This window comes from Pecten maximus, chromosome 19 (genome assembly GCF_902652985.1).
Source record: "Pecten maximus chromosome 19, xPecMax1.1, whole genome shotgun sequence".
Classification (NCBI taxonomy): Eukaryota; Metazoa; Mollusca; class Bivalvia; order Pectinida; family Pectinidae; genus Pecten; species Pecten maximus.
Genome location: NC_047033.1, coordinates 16,961,096 through 16,980,682, shown reverse-complemented (window position 1 = coordinate 16,980,682; position 19,587 = coordinate 16,961,096). Strand labels below are relative to the sequence as shown.

Below are 19,587 nucleotides of genomic sequence, written 5' to 3'. Positions count from 1 at the left end.
CTCAGTAGGTCGTGACTATAAAATGTGACACAGGGACCTGAGCTCATTCTAAACTCAAGATGTATTTGGACCGCAGACACTCGATACTCTATTAAAATTCAACATTCAAAACAGTGTCCTGTGGCTATTGCCTCCTGCCTGAGGAATTTTAGTATGTACATGTGGACTTTACTTGTAAGGAACCGCATTGCACTCTGGGAGAGATTGCGAAGCTACGTTGCCAGACGGAGGCGAGGTGTTCCAATTTGGCTTTATTAGTGTCCCAAATTCAGTTCAAAAATAGAGAGAATACAGCACGATGGATGATACCAATTCTCCGGGAGGATGGGGCATGACTGTTGCCCTGGGGTGTGGCATTATCTTACTCGTATACATGTAAGTACCCAGGCCAAATAAAGTTTGTCCGGCAAAAAACATATGGGGTGAGTTGTTTACGGACTACGTACCAGAACTGACCGGAGTGTAGTTAAAACGCTGTATTAATCTACGTAGGGAACTATGCGGTATCACGCTTACACAAACATCGCCGAATACTCCAGGCTGATTGTACTACGCTACACCTATCACCGGGTTGAGCTGTTGGTATGTACATCTGACGATGATGGACAGGTGTGTCCTGGGAATAAATAGCAGACATGAAACATAATTTAGTTTAAACAATATTATATTCATTACTTAAATTCTCAATACATATGCAAATATTTTTATGAGATAGGAAAACAAACGCATGGCTTATATCAATTCCTTTCCCATGTACATATAAAGGCAAAAATAAATCGTCGGAACTGGAACACTTTACATCAATATAAAATGAAGTACTAATATTTACAGATTACAATTAATACCAATAGACATATATACACGTGGTGAATAGAATTATTAGTAGAAATAAACGACAGTGACGCCTGTAAATAAAATTATCTTATAGAGCTACGTATTTATATAAACGTATATTGTTATACATTCGATGGATGACTTAATGGGTTCAAAAATATTAGCTAACACGTTTACTTAGTTTAATATAATTCATGTTTCTGTTTTGAGTTCAGTTAGTGTTATATCTAGCTGAAATAAAGTATTTTGTCTGATTATGTTGTAATTGCCACAAGATAGTAAACAAAGATAAGTACTTTCTACTAATCCACATCAACATGTGTAGCGGACCACAGAAAGACTGACTAGCCATGGGTGATATTTTTTGATAAACAAATAACTCCGGTTTCATAATATGCATAATAAATGGAAAAATGAATGTATAAATAGATTGATTCTGAATTTTAAATTTCCGGATTTTCCGAAAGTGTGTTGCACAGGAAATTTAGTTTTGCATACAGCGCAAAAGGGTGTCTCCCGATCAAGGTAAGATTGTGGGAAAACTTAATGTGCAACATATGTCAAAACAAGATTAATTCTGTCTTTGGGATAGAGATATTTAATTTCAAATAAGTTCCAGAAAAAAATGAGAATTGTGTCATTTTGGATGAAATATCATGATATTTTGCAATTTTCTTTCATGGTATTCACAAGTCTGAAAAACATAGAAAAAAGCAGTTTACTTATTTTTCAGAGATGTATTAAAATTGCAAATGTTGTATAGATTACAAATATATATACTTTATTATAGGTAATATATAGGGTTAAATGGCTATGTTTACATATCTAACACACGTGCCTTATTTTTGAGAATTGGGCATTTTTACTGTACACTGCTACCATAATTTCTTATGTATAAATGTTAAGATTTCTACAGTGGAGCCTTAATCTTATAAGATTTTAAGATTTCTATTTTCAATGTTGAAATATCTTGTTCAGTATTATTATTATTAAATTTATTAGCAGGATTAATTACATTATAGGGTAGTGATCAATGGTAGATTGGCTAATAAAGTAGGTATTAAAAAGATCTGCTTTTTGTATATTATCTCCATATTATATAGTATTATGTATCAGCGTTGGAAATGTTTTGGCTGAAAAATTTGTCAACGTGATAATAAACTTCCACCAGTCTAGTTTCGATGTAGACAGCCAGTAAAGATACTGACACGGTAAGAAAAATAATCAACAGGCATTATGTAATATGGTAGGCATAGGAAGGACTTATCCGTGTCAAAACATATTCAGTTTGCAAAAGACAAGGTTGACGTTATAAAACATAGTTCCACTTAGTAATAAAGTAAATAGAGTTTAGTAGTACAAATGGATTATCAATAGGAATTAGAAGGTAGGTTTCATGAGTCACCAAAGTACAAAAACATAAGTAGTAACAAAACATTAAAATTGAAATGGAAATTGTTATATTACATCGGGTAGGCATTTAGTATTGAGGGGAAATACTAGTAATTTAATTTAGCCTGATCTGTACTAAACAAACAGCCATTTGTATACATTATATCATCACATGCCCAAAAAGCATCAGCATTGGTACAAATCGTAAACACACCAATTAACATATCACGTACTCGTACAAATTCGCTTCCATCAATACACAAACATGCGTCATCAATGAGCACATACATTGTACATACACCAGCACATACCTGTATTCATTCATCAACATAATCGTGCACTAATGATTTTGATAAATGGTAATTCATGAATTAAATGTTCACATATATACAAATATGCTTAGATACACAAGAAAAATCAAACGCACACAAGATTTAATATATATCAACATTATATATATACACCATCACGCACCTTACTGAGCAAGGACAGATATAGTCGTTAAAATGTCTATGCACATGCACCATTTTTTAACTGTTTAAAAGGAAACCCCGTGTTTTATTACAGATTAATTACAATATCTTGTTGACGAAATAAATAAATATTTGATAAAGACTTTAGACAGAATGTTTTGTCTTTAATACGGCAACATAAAACAATATATCTGCTTTGTCTACAGGTTTATAGCTAAAGTTATTTTAATAAGTTTTTTCCCCTAGATACAACAGCTGGTGGGAACGTCGACTGAGAAAAGAGGGAGTTCCTGGACCTCGAGGTTTACCTATCCTAGGGTGTATCCCTCATGTAATCCGGAACGTAAGTATCTTACGGCCTTGATTTGGTACCTGGCTTTCCTACCATAAAAGGAGTTGCCTACAATCACCTCTGTCACGTGATTTTAGATCGAACGTGCACCAATACACTACGCAATTTGCACGCCTATAAATTGTGGACTAAGAATATTATCTAAATAGAGTTATTTTATATTTAAAAAACTGAGTAAATATTGCGATAAATTCATTCTTTCTTGTGTGTTGTTTTAACAGTGATGAGAATGGGACACTTAGGCCTTTGTAAAGTCTAATTTTTTTTTTTTCAATGTTTTCATTTTTCGTTTCGTTTGATTTCGTTTCGTTTCGTTTGATTTCGTTTGATTTCGTTTCGTTTCGTTTCGTTTTGCTTTCGTTTCGCTCTTTATGGGTACCCGGGTATTGATAACTTAAAGTGATTTTCAATATTATTAATTCGTTCATTTCCTGCGAACGTAAAACCGACTTCTCTTTGTCACAAAAAACTTTCAGTTTAATTACATATGTCCATGTTGGTTTTTTGTTTGTTTTGATTTCTTTACAATTCTGGCGCATTTTGGCATTAGTCAGTGTAGTAGCAATCAACTGTCCGTGAAGTAATTGATAAATTGATAATGTACAAGATTGTGATTATAATGTATAATTCATTTGATTTTCCAACGCTGTAAATTATTGTATGCTTTATGTTTAAGCAATGAACAGTGGTTTTAATGTTGTTATAGTCGATATGGCAGCAATATGTATTGTGGGCAAATGGCACGGGAACCCGTTATGTAGGGTTCCCATGAAACATTTGGCTACCATATATTTTTTTTGATTTAAACATATTTTATTTGTCATTTACAATGTGTTACAAAGGGATTGGGCACAAGTTTTCCAACTTATATTAAGCCCTCTCCCGATACAATTTTACATTGAGAAAAAATTCACATGATGGTAGTTTTATTTACATATTTACAATCTAATTTTATAAGAAATAGAGAGAAAGAGAGAGAGAGACAGAAGGGGAGGGAGACGGAGAGAAAGGGGAAGAGAGGGGGAGTTGGAGGGGGGGAGGAAGAGAGAGACAGAAAGAGATTTTATAAGATATTGATACAAATAATCTTATATATATGGGATATACATGTATATCTAAATACTTCATAAAGACAAATAGTTTTGTGGTAGACCTAAGCGGACTCGGGCAACAATCACTTTGGTACACAATTCGACTTTCCTTTCGTTCAAACTTGTCTAATGTCTATGATAATCCTTGCCAGTGGTGTCTTCCTCCTTTTCTTTTCTGGTCCTTCATTTATAACATTTCACACACACCCGAATGTCACCCGAGTCCGCAAAGACAAAAATACAATGTACATTAATTTCCAATTAAGATATTTTTAAAATCTATTTGTATTTTTAATAAATAGTTGGGTTGATTGGCATATAGTTACATTTTCTTGATGAGAAAGTTCATTTTTTCCGAATAGCAGAAGTTGCAGGTCTAGTGGGATGAAATAATTTAGATCACGAAACAGTTGCAAACGCTGAACAGAGTAATTATTACATTCAAAAAAGAAATGATATGCATCTTCAACAGGGTGTCCACATTGGCAGTGTTTAAAATTAATCAAATTTGCATGAAATAAATCGTTGTTAAGAGTACTAGATCTGTTTCTTAATCTTGCATGCATAATGTTATGTTTTCTGTCACCAATTTGATAGTAGAAGGGAACTTTTGTGTCTGTAAAATTTTGAAGAGAATGTTTAAAGGCCGAGTACGTAACACTTTGTCGGATTTCGTTATCTAAATGATTCCATAGTTGGATAGTAGAGGGAAAGAAAGATGAATTAGTAAGATGTAAACGGTAATTTGGTAAAGAGTAATTATTGGCATTTCTTAGGTTATATTGAGAATTTTCTGATACTAATGGTGGAAGAAGTGATGTTAGGTAATTTGGAGATAATTTATGTTTAATTTTATAAAAAAGCTGCAATTTTCGCCTAGAGCGTCTAATAGCAAGAGGTTCTAAACCACTTTCAGAATATAATGACTGTATACTAGTGTAAGATGGTAATCCCGTAATCACACGTGCAGCTTCTAGTTGAAGTTTTTCTAGTTTATCTGAGTCACCGAGACTACACCCATCCCATACATCACAACAATATTCTAATAATGGTATAATATACGAAGTATATATTCTATATAAAGTGTGGCGATTTAATATATATTTAAGTTTACGCAAAACACTTATCTGTTTCGATACCTTTTTACAAATACCATCAATATGACTGGTCCATTTACAATTTCCGTCCAATATAACTCCCAAGTGCCTATGATTTTCTACGAAGTTCACACTAACATTATCAAATTTAATATCAATTACATAATCTAGCTCAGAATTATGGATAAGCAGTGCCTCTGTTTTGGAAGGATTAAACTTTACTAACCATTTATTTGCCCAATTTTGAATGTGCTCTAAATCGTTGTTGATTACAGATGCAACATTTTGAGGGGATGGATTTGAATATAATAATGACGTATCGTCTGCAAACAACTTTGAAAGACTTTGTAGATTATCGGAAATGTCATTAATGTATAAAATAAATAACAAGGGACCAAGTACAGAACCTTGTGGAACGCCAGCGTTAGTAGTTTTAACAAGTGATTTAGAGTCACCCACACAAACTTGTTGTTTCCTTTCACTTATATAATTTAAAAGCCAATTTAAAAGTTTGCCGCTAATACCATAGTTTGCTAGTTTCACCCCCAGTCCCTTGTGCCACACACGATCAAAAGCTTTCGATATATCACAGAAAACTAAACATGTAGGATGTCTTTTTTCTAGATTTTCACACAAAGTGTGATAAATTTCAATAAGTTGATGAACTGTCGAATGGCCAGGTTGAAAACCAGACTGAAACTTATATATTAATGAATGATCTAGCAAGTAATTATTTAAATATTTAACAATTAACCTTTCAAAAACTTTCCCAACCGTACTGAGTAGTGAAATTGGCCTGTAATTCGAAAAAATATGTTTGTCCCCAGATTTAAATAAAGGTGTAACTAATGCATGTTTCCATAATTTAGGAAAAACTCCAGTTTCCAGAGAAGCTCTAAAAATAATACTCAATGGTAAAGCTACTGAATTTGCTGTATTTTTTAACATATTGTGACTGATTGTATCATTCCCAACAGCTTTATTTATATTTAATGATTTCAGTATGTCAGTTATGTCACTCGTTTCAAATTGTATGTCAGAAATAGTGGAGCCAGTCCGTAATTCAACTGTCGGTACATCAAAATTATTGTCGTCAATAGTAGAAATTGAAACAAAGTAATCATTTAAAATATTAGCTTTATTATCATCAGACATTTCAATGTTACCGTATATATCTCTAATAGGTGGGATAATGTTCGAATCATGAGGTGTTTTTATTAATTTACGAATAATTTTCCAAAAATTTCTAGGATTTGAACTTGAATATCTATCTAAGATACCATTTATATCAGCATAAAAAAGTTCTTTTGTTCGTTTCTTCAGGTTATTTACATGATTACGTTGCTTCCGGAAGTTAGATAAGTTTCTGTCTGAACGGTCTGATTTATATAATTTCAACAGTCTATTTCTTTTCCTAATTTCCTTACGTAAAGTTGAGTCAAACCAAGGTTTGTCATTTGATCTGATCGTCACAGTCCGGGTCGGTATACATTCTCTGGCTATGTCGAGGTATCTAGTCGTAAAAAGATTACACATATCATCTGGTGAATTAGCATTCGCAAAAAAGTCAACCCAGTCCGTCTCGTCTAATATACTATTGAATAAATCATAATTTGCATTATTATAGCATCTAATCTCCCTGTCAAACGTCCTTCTGAAATTCGTTCTAACAGTCAATTCAGCAGTTGTCGCCTTATGGTCCGAAATGTCACTTTCAACGTCAATAATATCTGCATAAGTAAAGTTACACGTGTCGGACAGTATAATGGGGTCAAGTAAGGTCGAGCTAGTGCGACCTACACGTGTCGGTCTATCTATAATATTCGAAAGGTGAAAGGAGTCGAGAATATCAACAATTGCATGATTTCTACTAACAGTTAAAAGATCTACGTTTATGTCACCAACAATTACTACCCGTGAAGTTTCATTAAGAGCAGTTTCAATAGAGTGTCGGAAATAATTCCAAAAAGTAAGAGCACATTGTATTGTACCATATATCTTGCTGCCATATCGACTATAACATTAAAACCACTGTTCAATACTTATATTTGCATTGTCTTACCATTTTCGTCAACGTTGAAAACTGGACCAACAAAAAAAATCCCACCTTTTTTAATGTCACATGACCCGCTGGATGTTATAGCCTGATATAACTATATATATATTTAATCACACACCGATCGGTTTATTTATAGCCGAGTCTTGTGTTATTGTTCACGGTTTTTTTTACTTTGATCAATCAATTATATTTTATGGTGTTTATAAAGGGCGAACAGGAGTCTGAGGACGGCTGGCTAAAACAATACGGTGATGTAGTTGGGTAAGTAAAACTCCACAATGTAATATTTTCCGGTCATAAATATGAATTATCACAAAGGTGGAACTTGTTTGTTTTTGCCCGATTCTATTGTACATCGAAAGTGAAAAAAAAGTCCTATGTTTTCAAACAATCATGATTTCATATTCTTTATTCTCATTAATAGAATCATAAAATGGTTAAAATTAAAACGTATACATGACTTGCTATTAAAAAGAGCTCCTCCCATTCGACTAGATTAAAATCACAGAACAAAAGCCCTCCCCAAATGAGCCCAATATCACAACGACGATGTAATTGATATTCCAAAGGAGGTAATTATGACGCTTTATTTACCAGATGGGCTAGTGGCCAACAAGTTAATGTTGTGATCAAGGATCCCACTTTACTAAAGGAGATTTTTGTCAAAGATTTCTCCCACTTCAACGGCAGAGGCGTGAGTAGCTGTTCGTGTACGTCAGTGGCACCAATCTTAGTCTCTTTGTATTCCACTGACTGGTATAAATTTGTCTGTTATTATTATTATTATTATTTTGGGTTTCAAAATTGTTTGGCTCGTTATATTCAAGAATTGAAATGTTTTGTTGTTTTATTTCCAAGCGTAGATGGAGCAAAACGTTCACCGAAGTAGTGGGTTTACTGGTGATATTTCAATGTTTCATTTTAACTACCAATTGTTCTATTTTGAATTTTTAGTTCAATATCAGTGGACATCCAATTATGTCCAAACACGTGTTGGCTGCCGGCGGGAAGGCCTGGAAACGCATGCGAGCCATATTATCCCCTACGTTCAGTACAGGAAAGATGAAACTCGTAGGACTTTGTTTCGTTTGATGCATTCATACACAATTTTCAGAAAAGAGTACCCACCTTTTATTAGACCTTACGTTTGCTTATTCATCTCTTCAAATTGCAAAATTAAAAATAAAATCATTTTTACGACACGGTGTGTTTTACTGTTTTGACAATGGTATAATTTATAACGGAAAAAATATTACAAATCCTTAACCATACCAAGTTATAATAAATGGAATAATGTCAATCATTTTTACTCAGATGAATGAGGATATCAACCGATGCTCCAAGACACTCGCGGCTAATCTAGAAGACGCAGCCAGGACCGGGAAAGTCATCAATCCTAAAGAGTAATGATAGATAGGTAGACCAGGGGTAGACCAGGGGTCGTAGTGTATGGAAGGCTAAAAGGGTCAACATTCTAACATTGCAATCTTGTTGTTGCATCGTGATTTGATATTCGAAGTTCTGAAAAATTTGAATTATGTTACTCATCCCCCCCCCCCCCCCCCCCCCCAAACAGAAGGGAAAAAACACCCAAGGAGTTCCGGGAGCTATGCTCATTTCATTATGATAACCGATGGCACTGCAGTGCATCCATTGCTTCCGGATGGTTAATCGGTTACTTTAACCTGGTGTAGTGGAGTTATTAACCCAGACAAATCAATAGAACTGTAGATCTATAATTTTGATAATTAGCCTAGAAATTACACCGATGTCCATGGTCTTAAACGTCGTGAGATACCTCAACTACCGTAAATATGGTAAAGGGCCCGGAAACAATAGCATGCAGTAGACTAGAACGAATAATCATACCCTATCTACACTACTCTCCGGCAGGGGATGAAACCGGTCACATAGTCACACTACAGATAGTATGGTAGCAGACCTCGATGTGATTCACAAGAATTTTGACCTCTTTGGCCTTCTATAGTGGTGGGAAGAGATTCGGTTGGTCTGGATAGGTATTGGTTAACACAATGACGTGTTGTTAGAGTGATGTCCACAAACGACTGTCTTCTTTTACTATCGTACGCTGATCGCTTTCTGTCCCATGTTAAGGAGCATGAAAGCAAACCCGAGATTCCCACATAGGTCGCCTCTCACGGATATACACACAGGGACTTGAGAATTTGTTACAGTCTGTTATTGGTTATTCCCTATCTTTTTCTATACACGTTCTGACGTATTGGGGACATAATGAACACCGGGGATGTCATTTTAACCATCAAAATGTCTGAAAGCATGCTACACACACTAGAGGATAGGTCCAAATATACGAAGACTGTAACAAAGTTTCAGGTCCCTGTGATACAGACTAGGAAAGGTCCAAATGCACGTAGACTGTAACAAATTCTGAGATCCCTGTACACATTCAGTGTGTGTACCACAGTTAAATCGCACGGTTTTGTAATTTTTTAATAGAATGACATAACTCACGTTGCCACAATGATGGTGTATTTCAAATACTTCCCAGGGTGCGCTGCATTGAGTAGTCTCTTCAAAACTCGGGATACATTCGTTTGTTGTGGATTTAATTGTGGGTAAACAATTAAAATTGTCAAACAGCTAACATTATCGGGTCTATTGGTATGGTTTAAAATCCACCATTATGATTTCCGTCTGGTTTAAATGATTTTCACACCAAACTAATGGTTTTTTTTATCATTAATGTGACAATTCACGTGTAAACATGACAATTTAGGTATTTTGGAGCCTTCACCATGGACGTGATAGCTGCGACAGCCTTTAGCCTTGATGTTGATTCACAGACCAACAAAGACGACCCGTTGGTCAGGAATGCCAAGGGACTTTTTGTTCCAAGGAAGAGTTTTCTCTATATAGTTTTACTCAGCAGTGAGTTATATCCCAGAACTTTAAGAACGTAATGACATTATTATGTCTTCTTAGTGAGACAAACACGTACTCCTCGACATCATTCCGATGTCGGTAGATGTACATGTAATGGCAATTTTGGTGAGGTAAAGCGTAATAATGTGAACCGCTTAGCTGAGAGATTGGTTGAGTGTTGACTAGCAATCCAAAGATTCCAGGTTCGATCCCTAGCTGAGGCACTGATATAAATAATCATGCTCTGTTTAAAAAAAAAAAAAAATAATATATTTCCAACCAAATATTTCCAATAAAGTTAGAATTGATTCGACAATCACATTGACAGAGAGGTATATCCATTGTATAATATTGGCAAGTCGATTATAAACGGAAAACATACCGAAAGTGTATCGTAGTTCTAAACATGATTTGTCAGTTTCAGTAATATTTAGCTAATGCATTGTAGATATAAATTATTTCATTCTGTTTGACAGCTCTTTTCCCGCCATTTAAATACCTGTTTGGTTGGTTACAATTGGGATTTTTCTCCGGGGAAGTCATAGAATTTTTCATCCGGACGGTGAAGACGATGTTGAGAGATCGGCGTCAAAACCCAAGTGTACGTATATAGGTAAAGTGATATATCAAACTCCAAGTGTACGTATATAGGTAATGTTGGATATTAAACTCTAAGTGTACGTATATAGGTAATGTGGGATATCAAACTCCCAGTGTACGTATATAGGTAAAGTGAGATGTCAAAACCCAAGTGTACGTATATAGGTAAAGTGAGATATCAACCTCCAAGTGTACGTATATAGGTAAAGTGAGATATCAAACTCCCAGTGTACGTATATAGGTAAAGTGAGATATCAAAACCCAAGTGTACGTATATAGGTAATGTTGGATATCAAACTCCAAGTGTACGTATATAGGTAATGTTGGATATTAAACTCCCAGTGTACGTATATAGGTAAAGTGAGATATCAAAACCCAAGTGTACGTATATAGGTAAAGTGAGATATCAAAACCCAAGTGTACGTATATAGGTAATGTTGGATATCAAAACCCAAGTGTACGTATATAGGTAATGTTGGATATTAAACTCCCAGTGTACGTATATAGGTAAAGTGAGATATCAAAACCCAAGTGTACGTATATAGGTAAAGTGAGATATCAAAACCCAAGTGTACGTATATAGGTAATGTTGGATATCAAAACCCAAGTGTACGTATATAGGTAATGTTGGATATTAAACTCCCAGTGTACGTATATAGGTAAAGTGAGATATCAAAACCCAAGTGTACGTATATAGGTAAAGTGAGATATCAAAACCCAAGTGTACGTATATAGGTAAAGTTGTATATTAAACTCCCAGTGTACGTATATAGGTAATGTTGGATATTAAACTCCCAGTGTACGTATATAGGTAAAGTGAGATATCAAAACCCAAGTGTACGTATATAGGTAAAGTGAGATATCAAAACCCAAGTGTACGTATATAGGTAAAGTGAGATATCAAAACCCAAGTGTACGTATATAGGTAATGTTGGATATTAAACTCTAAGTGTACGTATATAGGTAAAGTGAGATTTCAAAACCCATGTGTACGTATATAGGTAATGTTGGATATCAACCTCCAAGTGTACGTATATAGGTAAAGTGAGATATCAAACTCCAAGTGTACGTATATAGGTAAAGTGAGATGTCAAAACCCAAGTGTACGTATATAGGTAAAGTGAGATATCAAAACCCAAGTGTACGTATATAGGTAAAGTGGGATATCAAAACCCAAGTGTACGTATATAGGTAAGGTGGGATATCAAAACCCAAGTGTACGTATATAGGTAAAGTGAGATATCAAACTCCAAGTGTATGTATATAGGTAATGTTGGATATTAAACTCCCAGTGTATGTATATAGGTAATGTTGGATATCAAAACACCAATATACTGTATAAATGTAAATTGAGTTTTTCCCCCCAATTAATTCCAATGTTTGAGGCAATTTATCTCGAGCCTCCCGAATGTGTGTCCCCAAAATTATTTTTAATCAATACAAATATTATTACTACCCAGTACAATTTCCATAATACTGATAATTAAAATTGATTCGGAATTTCTGAATTGGCATAATAAAACGACATGATGGTTATAAAGACGATTGTCCGTCAATCAATAGTCATGTTTAGCCATGTTTTGTCTGTGTAATCAGCATTTGTCGTATAACAGTTTTATTGGATCAGTATTTTTTTGTTTAATTATCGAAGCTTTTGGAATAACAATGCAGAAACAAATTAATTATTAAAAAATCTCCTGGTTGGTGACGTAACCTTGCAGTCATACAACATCAGAATCGTCCACGTGTGCTATTTAATATATCGTTCTGTCAGCCCATGTTTTTGTACATATACATACATATATCAGTACTACTTGTGACATTATATTATGAAGATAGGTAATTTTATATTAAGAAAACAATCAAACTGCAAATGCTAAAGCCAGTCGTTTTCCTAGTGTATTATGGACAGGAAAAGGCTGTAAAAAAAGTCCTCCTTACAGACATCTCCAGGGTAGGAGACACTACCCGTCGGTTTACAGCCAAACTCCCATTAAACAATACCACACAGCCCCTCTGGACACCTTTCTGAGACCGTTCTGTGCTGTACACTCATGGTAAAGAAATTCTCCCAATTAGTCACCTCGTACGATATTTATTGTTTTTCCAGACTTTTTGACTTTCTTTTGGTATTCCTTTCTCTTTTCCCCCCTTTTTCAGGCAAGAACAGACTTTCTACAACTTATGATGAACGCTGAATTGGAAAACACGACAGAAAACAGCGATCTCATAGCTATGAATAAAAGTAAGAAAATGGTGATACATGTATATTGAATGATGATGATGATGATGATGATGATTTCATGTGCGAATGTTAGTGTATGTGATGTATTTTTTTTTAATTTAACTATGCTGAGAAACTTTAAAAAAAAAATTCAAAAAAAAAAAATAAACTAAATAAATAAAAAATAGATAAAAAATAAAAGTAAAAAAAACCGCACTTATTGGTCAAAGTGAGAATGAACTGTGGTGATCTTGTAGAACATGTGCAGTGCCTAGTAACTCATTTGATTTAAACAGTATTTTCTTCAATAGTTTCATAAATCGCTGTACTATGCATACACTGAAGTATTGTCATTCGGGCTCATTCCTCTGCCATTTGATCCTCGCCCCTTTAACTAGATATTATCCTCGATACTCCATGGTGACGTTCAGACGCCGCTCTCTTACTCCAGGGGCTACAAGAGCGCATGTGATTGTAACCCTGGAGTAAGATGTTGGCTAGATGTTGGTTGTAATCATACTCATTTCAGATGTTTTCCGTCACGGAACTTGTTTTTTAAGTTTTCGATATTTTGAATTTATTGCAGCACTATCGACGGAGGAGATAATCGCATCATCTGTTTTATTTTTTCTTGCTGGCTACGAAACTACGGCTACACTTTTACAATTCTCTGGATATGAGCTGGCAGTGAATCCGGAAATACAAGAGCGCATGCTTGAGGAAATACAAAACGCTCTAGGTGATGTAAGTGTTATTTCTTATTGTTTAATTCATAGGAAACTAAATCTGATTATTTTTCACATTATTTTGAAGTAATAGATTATTAATTTGCAGAATAGTGTCTTTGTACTTATTCAATTGTACAAAACAAATTAGAATTTAAGTTCACCCTTTGAAGTTATTTACGATAAATTAAGTAAGGAGAGTGGGTTCGATGACGATACATGGAATAACACTAATATTTCTAAGAAATAAATAGTTTACATTTTTTTTTCTGTGCATCTTTTCACAAGGAAGAGCCTGTGTACGAAAATATCCGCCAGCTGACCTACATGGACCAGGTTTTCTACGAGGTTCTCCGGAAGTACCCGCCTTTCAACAGGTCACGTGATTAATTAAATTGAATTGGATTTTAAATCGCCTTTCAACAGGTCACATGATTAATTTGATTGAATTGGAGTTTAAATTGGTAAAGTATACATGCATTTGGTACTGAACCAGAATTAAACAGCTACATGTACTCAAGGTATTACTAGAGTTTTTCCGATAGAGTTTTTTTTTGGTTTGTTTTTGTTTAACGTCCTATTAACAGCCAGGGTCACTTAAGGACGTGCCAGGTTTTGGAGGTGAAGGAAAGCCGGAGTACCCGGAGAAAAACCACCGGCCTACGGTCAGTACCTGGCAACTGCCCCACGTAGGTTTCGAACTCGCAACCCAGAGGTGGAGGGCTAGTGTTAAAGTGTCGGGACACCTTAACCACTCGGCAACCGCCACCGACAGAGAACTCCTACAATTTGTCGCTATGGAGGTCTGCACACTGCTCTAACACTATCTTCTTTTTTTAAGATACTGGTTCAAAATTGAATCGTTGGCGCAAACAAATTAGCGAGTTACATGTGTTTATATTTGCTTACTATGATTTGGCATGCTATTTTATTTTTTGGGTAAAATAAAAATAAAAGTACCCTATTATAAGATTTCTGTTACAGGTTAACAAGGTCAGCTTCAGAAGATCGGGTCATCAATGGCATCACCTTTAGGAAAGGATACCGAATTGTCATTCCGGTGTCTAATATACATCACGACCCAAAGTTTTACCCGGAACCGGAAGCGTTCAAACCGGAAAGGTATAAGTGGTCAATAATCATGAAAATCACGTAATCGAAGTCCAACAAAGAACTATTGCTAATTCCTTTAATTATAACTACTTCCGGTGTTTGTTGTAGATGTTAGATTTCGAATTTCCCAGTGGCAAATTAAGATATTTCCGTTTCAACATAGTTCTTTTGCCGAGCACAGATACCGCGGGTCAGGATTTTCAAAAAGAAGATTGCTTGTATTGGCTTTAGATTGATTTAACGTAGTCATCCAGAGTACATTCGAAAAGCACGCCTTCATTTCAGTCAAAAGAAGGCTTGTTTTCAAGTTATTTCAATACTTATACTAATCAATCTTATATATATCACCTGTTCGTCTGGCAGTGTTGACATCTGAGTGACTTAGATGCTTGAAAGGCTACGACTTAATTCCGAAACTTCACAGATGTTTAATAGTTAGCACGTACCGTGCGATAGTCATTTTAGCCGTGCAATAGTATACAGTTATTGTATGGGTGTGAGGGAAATAGCACTTTTATTATACCTTTCCTTATTTTACACTATATAAAAAGTAGACAACAGAAATGTTATTTGAACCACATCTTCCAAAAAATGCTATTAATCAGGTTAATAGTCAAAAGTGTTTTTATCCGGAATGAGCGAATTCATACTTTGTCGTTTTTTTTCTTTCGTTATGATTGGAAAATGCATTTGTCATATCCTTTCGGATCGTCTCTACCGTCATCCCTTGCAATACGATAAAGTCCGAAAGCGCTTTGCAAGACGAAGCAGACACTGTTTGTTTACTGAAATCGTTCGAGTGAACGCTGCAGGAACATTTCGGAAAATAGCTTCATCTACAAGATTCGAAAATCCGGATGAAGAAGCGTTAGAATGGATTGTCCCTGAAACAGACAGCGGTAACACACAACAAGTAAAGGTTTTATTGATTTTGAATTTACAATTATTAAAATTTGATCATCGACACAGACTTTGATTTATTTCTTGCACGTAGTATTGAGGAAAATGAATAATTTAGATGTGGGTATAATAGAATAGTTATTGTATGGGTATTTCTGGAAATAGCCCTTTTATTGCCCCCCTTGACTTTAACTGTTTCCCTCGGCTTCGCCTCGGGAAATAATTAATGCCTCATAAGACAATAAAAGTGTTATTTCCCTCACACTCATACAATAACTGTATACTATTGCATATGGACATACATTTGATACAGACATGCGGGTATAGTAACTTTTTATTTTTTTCATCATCATGGCTTCTTGCGGTCATATGTATATTCAATAATTTATGTTTTACGGGAGAAGACGGATTATAAATTTTAAATTTGTATACTTCTGAACTCCCCAGAATGATTTTCCGTAATAACCCAAGATCCATTAGTTTCAGAATGTGAATGTTCAGATTAAAAAAGCTAGTATTATTTAACTTGTATTGACAGATTTGCCGACAGGGCTGCTCAGAACAGCGTGACATTTCTCTCGTTTGGATTTGGTCCTCGACTCTGTCTAGGATTGCGACTAGCTATGATGGAGGCGAAGATCGCCATGGTTCACATTCTGAGGAATGTCAAATTTGTCACATGCGCAGATACTCAGGTAATTTCGGTGTCATGACGTCATTTCCTTTCTGGTACTCCCCAGAGTTCAGATGAACATGCTACGGGTACTTAAAAGTATTGAACTTTGCTCATGTTTTCAAATTAATATTGGTTATGAACTTTCAATAGAGCGCGTTTTTAAATTTAAACTATTATTCATAATTACATTTAGCCATCATGAAAAAGATAAAATCCAGGAATGTTTATGGTAAAGGACGATCTCTGAGTTAGATATGCAGGTTGAAACATAATGTATATGACGTCATCTGGCAACGAGTATGCCAAGCATATATACGTTAAGGTCATGGACACATGCCTTAACCTTTAAACATACGATACCCGATCATCATTTTTCCACGTGAACATATTTACTTTTTAAACATGTATGTAAATTACCTTTTTCCAAAGGAAAGCATTATTGGATTCAAGAAAACAAATCACAGTTGAGGAACTCCTATCCAATATTCAAATTTCCCTAGGAATATTAATGAAACTCGGGGGAAATTATGTTTCATGTTGATTTTTGATGGTTGTGACATGACATGCAGGTATAGAACCTCCACTTTTTCGAAAAAAATATGGAGGGTTAAATATTGGGTCCGTTCAGCGTAATCTTGTATTTATGTTTCCCTCCGTAGATCCCGCTACAGATCTCCAGCAGACCCGGACTTACTCAGCCAAAGCAAACCATATCTTTGATGGTGGAGTCAAGGAATTGAGCATTATCATTGTCTTTTTAAAACTACGTAACTTTATTTTGTACGGAACTGTGGCCAATGTAATCGGTGCTCCACACGGCAAGTGCCCTGGTGTCAATTAGTTTGAATGGACGAACAAAAAGACAAAACAAGACGAAAAAAACAACAAACGAAAGAATTACTGAATATCAATTTTAAGCTTTACTAAAAAGACTGGTGACCAGTAGTGATGTTTTTTTTCTTGCTAAAAACTAAGTATATATGGAATTGCTAATTATATCGAGTTTTTTTGTTTTTATTTTGATATAAACATTGAAGCTAAAATTAAGTTTAGAAAACGAAATCGTTTAAACGATTAAACATGGTCTGATAGTCTAAAAAGACTGGTGACCAGTAGTGATGTTTTTTTTTTCTTGCTAAAAACTAAGTATATATGGAATTGCTAATTATATCGAGGTTTTTTGTTTTTATTTTGATATAAACATAGAAGCTAAAATTAAGTTTAGAAAACGAAATCGTTTAAACGATTAAACATGGTCTGATAGTTTAATTCCAAAACTTCGTGTATTTTAACACCATACGTACATGTATTTACATTAACTGTACTTTCTGCAGAAACTTTTCTTCGTTAGGAAATTGATGCTATGAGATTTTAACAGATGAATAGGTTAAGAGTTATATAGCTTGGAAAGCATGGTCAAACATTCTGAAATTGAAACATTACACAAAGTAAGATGGACTTTCTTCATATGACTTACAAAAATCTAGTTAAACTATCTGATGATATACTTTTTTATCCGAGTAGCTTTACCATATATGGTCACGATTATCATATTTGGATCAGCATCTTCGCAAGATTTCTCCGAGAAACATGGCGGATTACTCAGACAACTGGAATGTGCGAATTAAAGGTTTTCAGATCTGACGGTATGCTAATGAATTGCTAAAATTCATCAAATATAAATGTTTATTAAACAAAGTCCGCTAATAGTAGCATTTCCAGGGTTCATTGTTTTGCAACACTACCGTCAGTGGAAGAGAACTGTAGTTCTGACGATGACCATCTATCAGAAATTGTCCGTCCGTCGACCAGAGTTACATTATCACACAGCTGAGGAATTACCTGCGAACAATCCTACTGTACGTGGTCTGTTACCTTGCCGCGATCTTGTAACAGTTCTTACGTCACTTCCGGATAATGAATGAAGCTTTAAATTGAAAAGGTGAACAACAAACAGGTGCAGTCACTTGCTTCGATTATTATTCTATAAATTGGCACATAAAGAATTAATGAAACCTTTGCTTTGTCGTGAAATAAATACTTTGGTAACTCTATACAAATAAAAAGTTTGTCCTTAGTAAGTACCTGGTGGTATTCCTGTGTGTACATTATTTGTACACAAACCGTGTCTTGTGATTATGTCCAATTCCGATTTGTTGTTGAGAGAATGTGATTTACTCCAAATAAACGACGGTTAATATAAGTACAGGGGCCAGGTTACCTTGGTAGACCATGTGATCCTTTCCGGTATAACGGATCAATAAAATATGGATGAATGAATTAACTATTGTTTTGTAGTAGGCGGGGTCAGGAGACGGGAGTTTGCCACTCAAAATACTTCGCGTTGTGTTATTTTTTAGAATGTACTGTTGTACAAGGCCGAAACTTTACAAAATAGAACTTTAACCGTGGCTAACAGTCAACTCCCGGTCTCACCTTCCGGTTCTTTCTCTGGATTAGTCGAAGTGTTAGGAAAGATCCACAACAACACCAGTATAAGTTTTACAAGTTTAATTATGTTTCATGGAGGCAGCCTGTATATAAATCAACAAGTAACAAAAAGTTGTAGATAACCAAAAATAAAGTTCAACACAATAAAACTTAGGTGTAAAGCCAGTAGAAAAATAGTTAACTAAATAAAATACCAACAAAATAAACAATAAATAAACTTAGGAAGAATATGACCTATGTTAACATAGAGGCTGGAACAGTCACCGTGCAGGTGCTTCACTCAATACCTTAGTTAAGATTACACACCAACCATTGTCCCTAGAACTTGTGACTTGACAAAACTGTGTCTATTACTCCTAACTAATACTAAGAATACATAGCTGAGCCTACGAGACGGGCCTTACTTCCAACCCCATTCCCTGTGGAAAGACTACATGTCAAACATAACGAAACCTACATAACTGTGGAGGAAAAACAGTACTAATATCCTAATATTACATCACTGACTCCTTAATTAACTCCAGCCCAAAGCTGACGTGTTTTAAAGTCCAACCACAGGGGCATGTCTAGTTTTATATTACAAAAAATAGTCAGAAATACCTAGGTATTTCTGACTATTTTTTGTAATATAAAACTAGACATGCCCCTGTGCCTATAGGTATTTCTGACTATTTTTTGTAATATAAAACTAGACAT

General features: G+C 35.0%; 1 protein-coding gene across 1 annotated transcript; it reads left to right on the top strand.

Moving 5' to 3' along the window:
- Nucleotides 1-23: 23 nt before the first annotated feature.
- On the top strand, nt 24-17,438 carry LOC117317855 (cytochrome P450 3A29-like). Its single transcript, XM_033872813.1, has 14 exons — nt 24-375; nt 2,946-3,042; nt 7,507-7,559; nt 7,896-7,992; nt 8,253-8,369; nt 8,613-8,701; nt 10,057-10,208; nt 10,679-10,803; nt 12,963-13,047; nt 13,613-13,770; nt 14,040-14,128; nt 14,736-14,873; nt 16,303-16,459; nt 17,100-17,438. The coding sequence occupies exons 1-14, from the start codon at nt 299-301 to the stop codon at nt 17,178-17,180; spliced, it is 1,515 nt and encodes a 504-aa protein (XP_033728704.1). The 5' UTR covers nt 24-298; the 3' UTR covers nt 17,181-17,438.
- Nucleotides 17,439-19,587: the final 2,149 nt, after the last annotated feature.

Bases quoted from the DNA above. Each gene is read 5' to 3' on its own strand.
- LOC117317855 (XM_033872813.1), top strand. From the start codon at position 299: ATGGATGATACCAATTCTCCGGGAGGATGGGGCATGACTGTTGCCCTG. The intron at 7,560-7,895 runs GTAAGTAAAACT...TTTATTTACCAG, and splicing joins CAATACGGTGATGTAGTTGG to ATGGGCTAGTGGCCAACAAG. The intron at 8,702-10,056 runs GTAATGATAGAT...ATGACAATTTAG, and splicing joins AAAGTCATCAATCCTAAAGA to GTATTTTGGAGCCTTCACCA.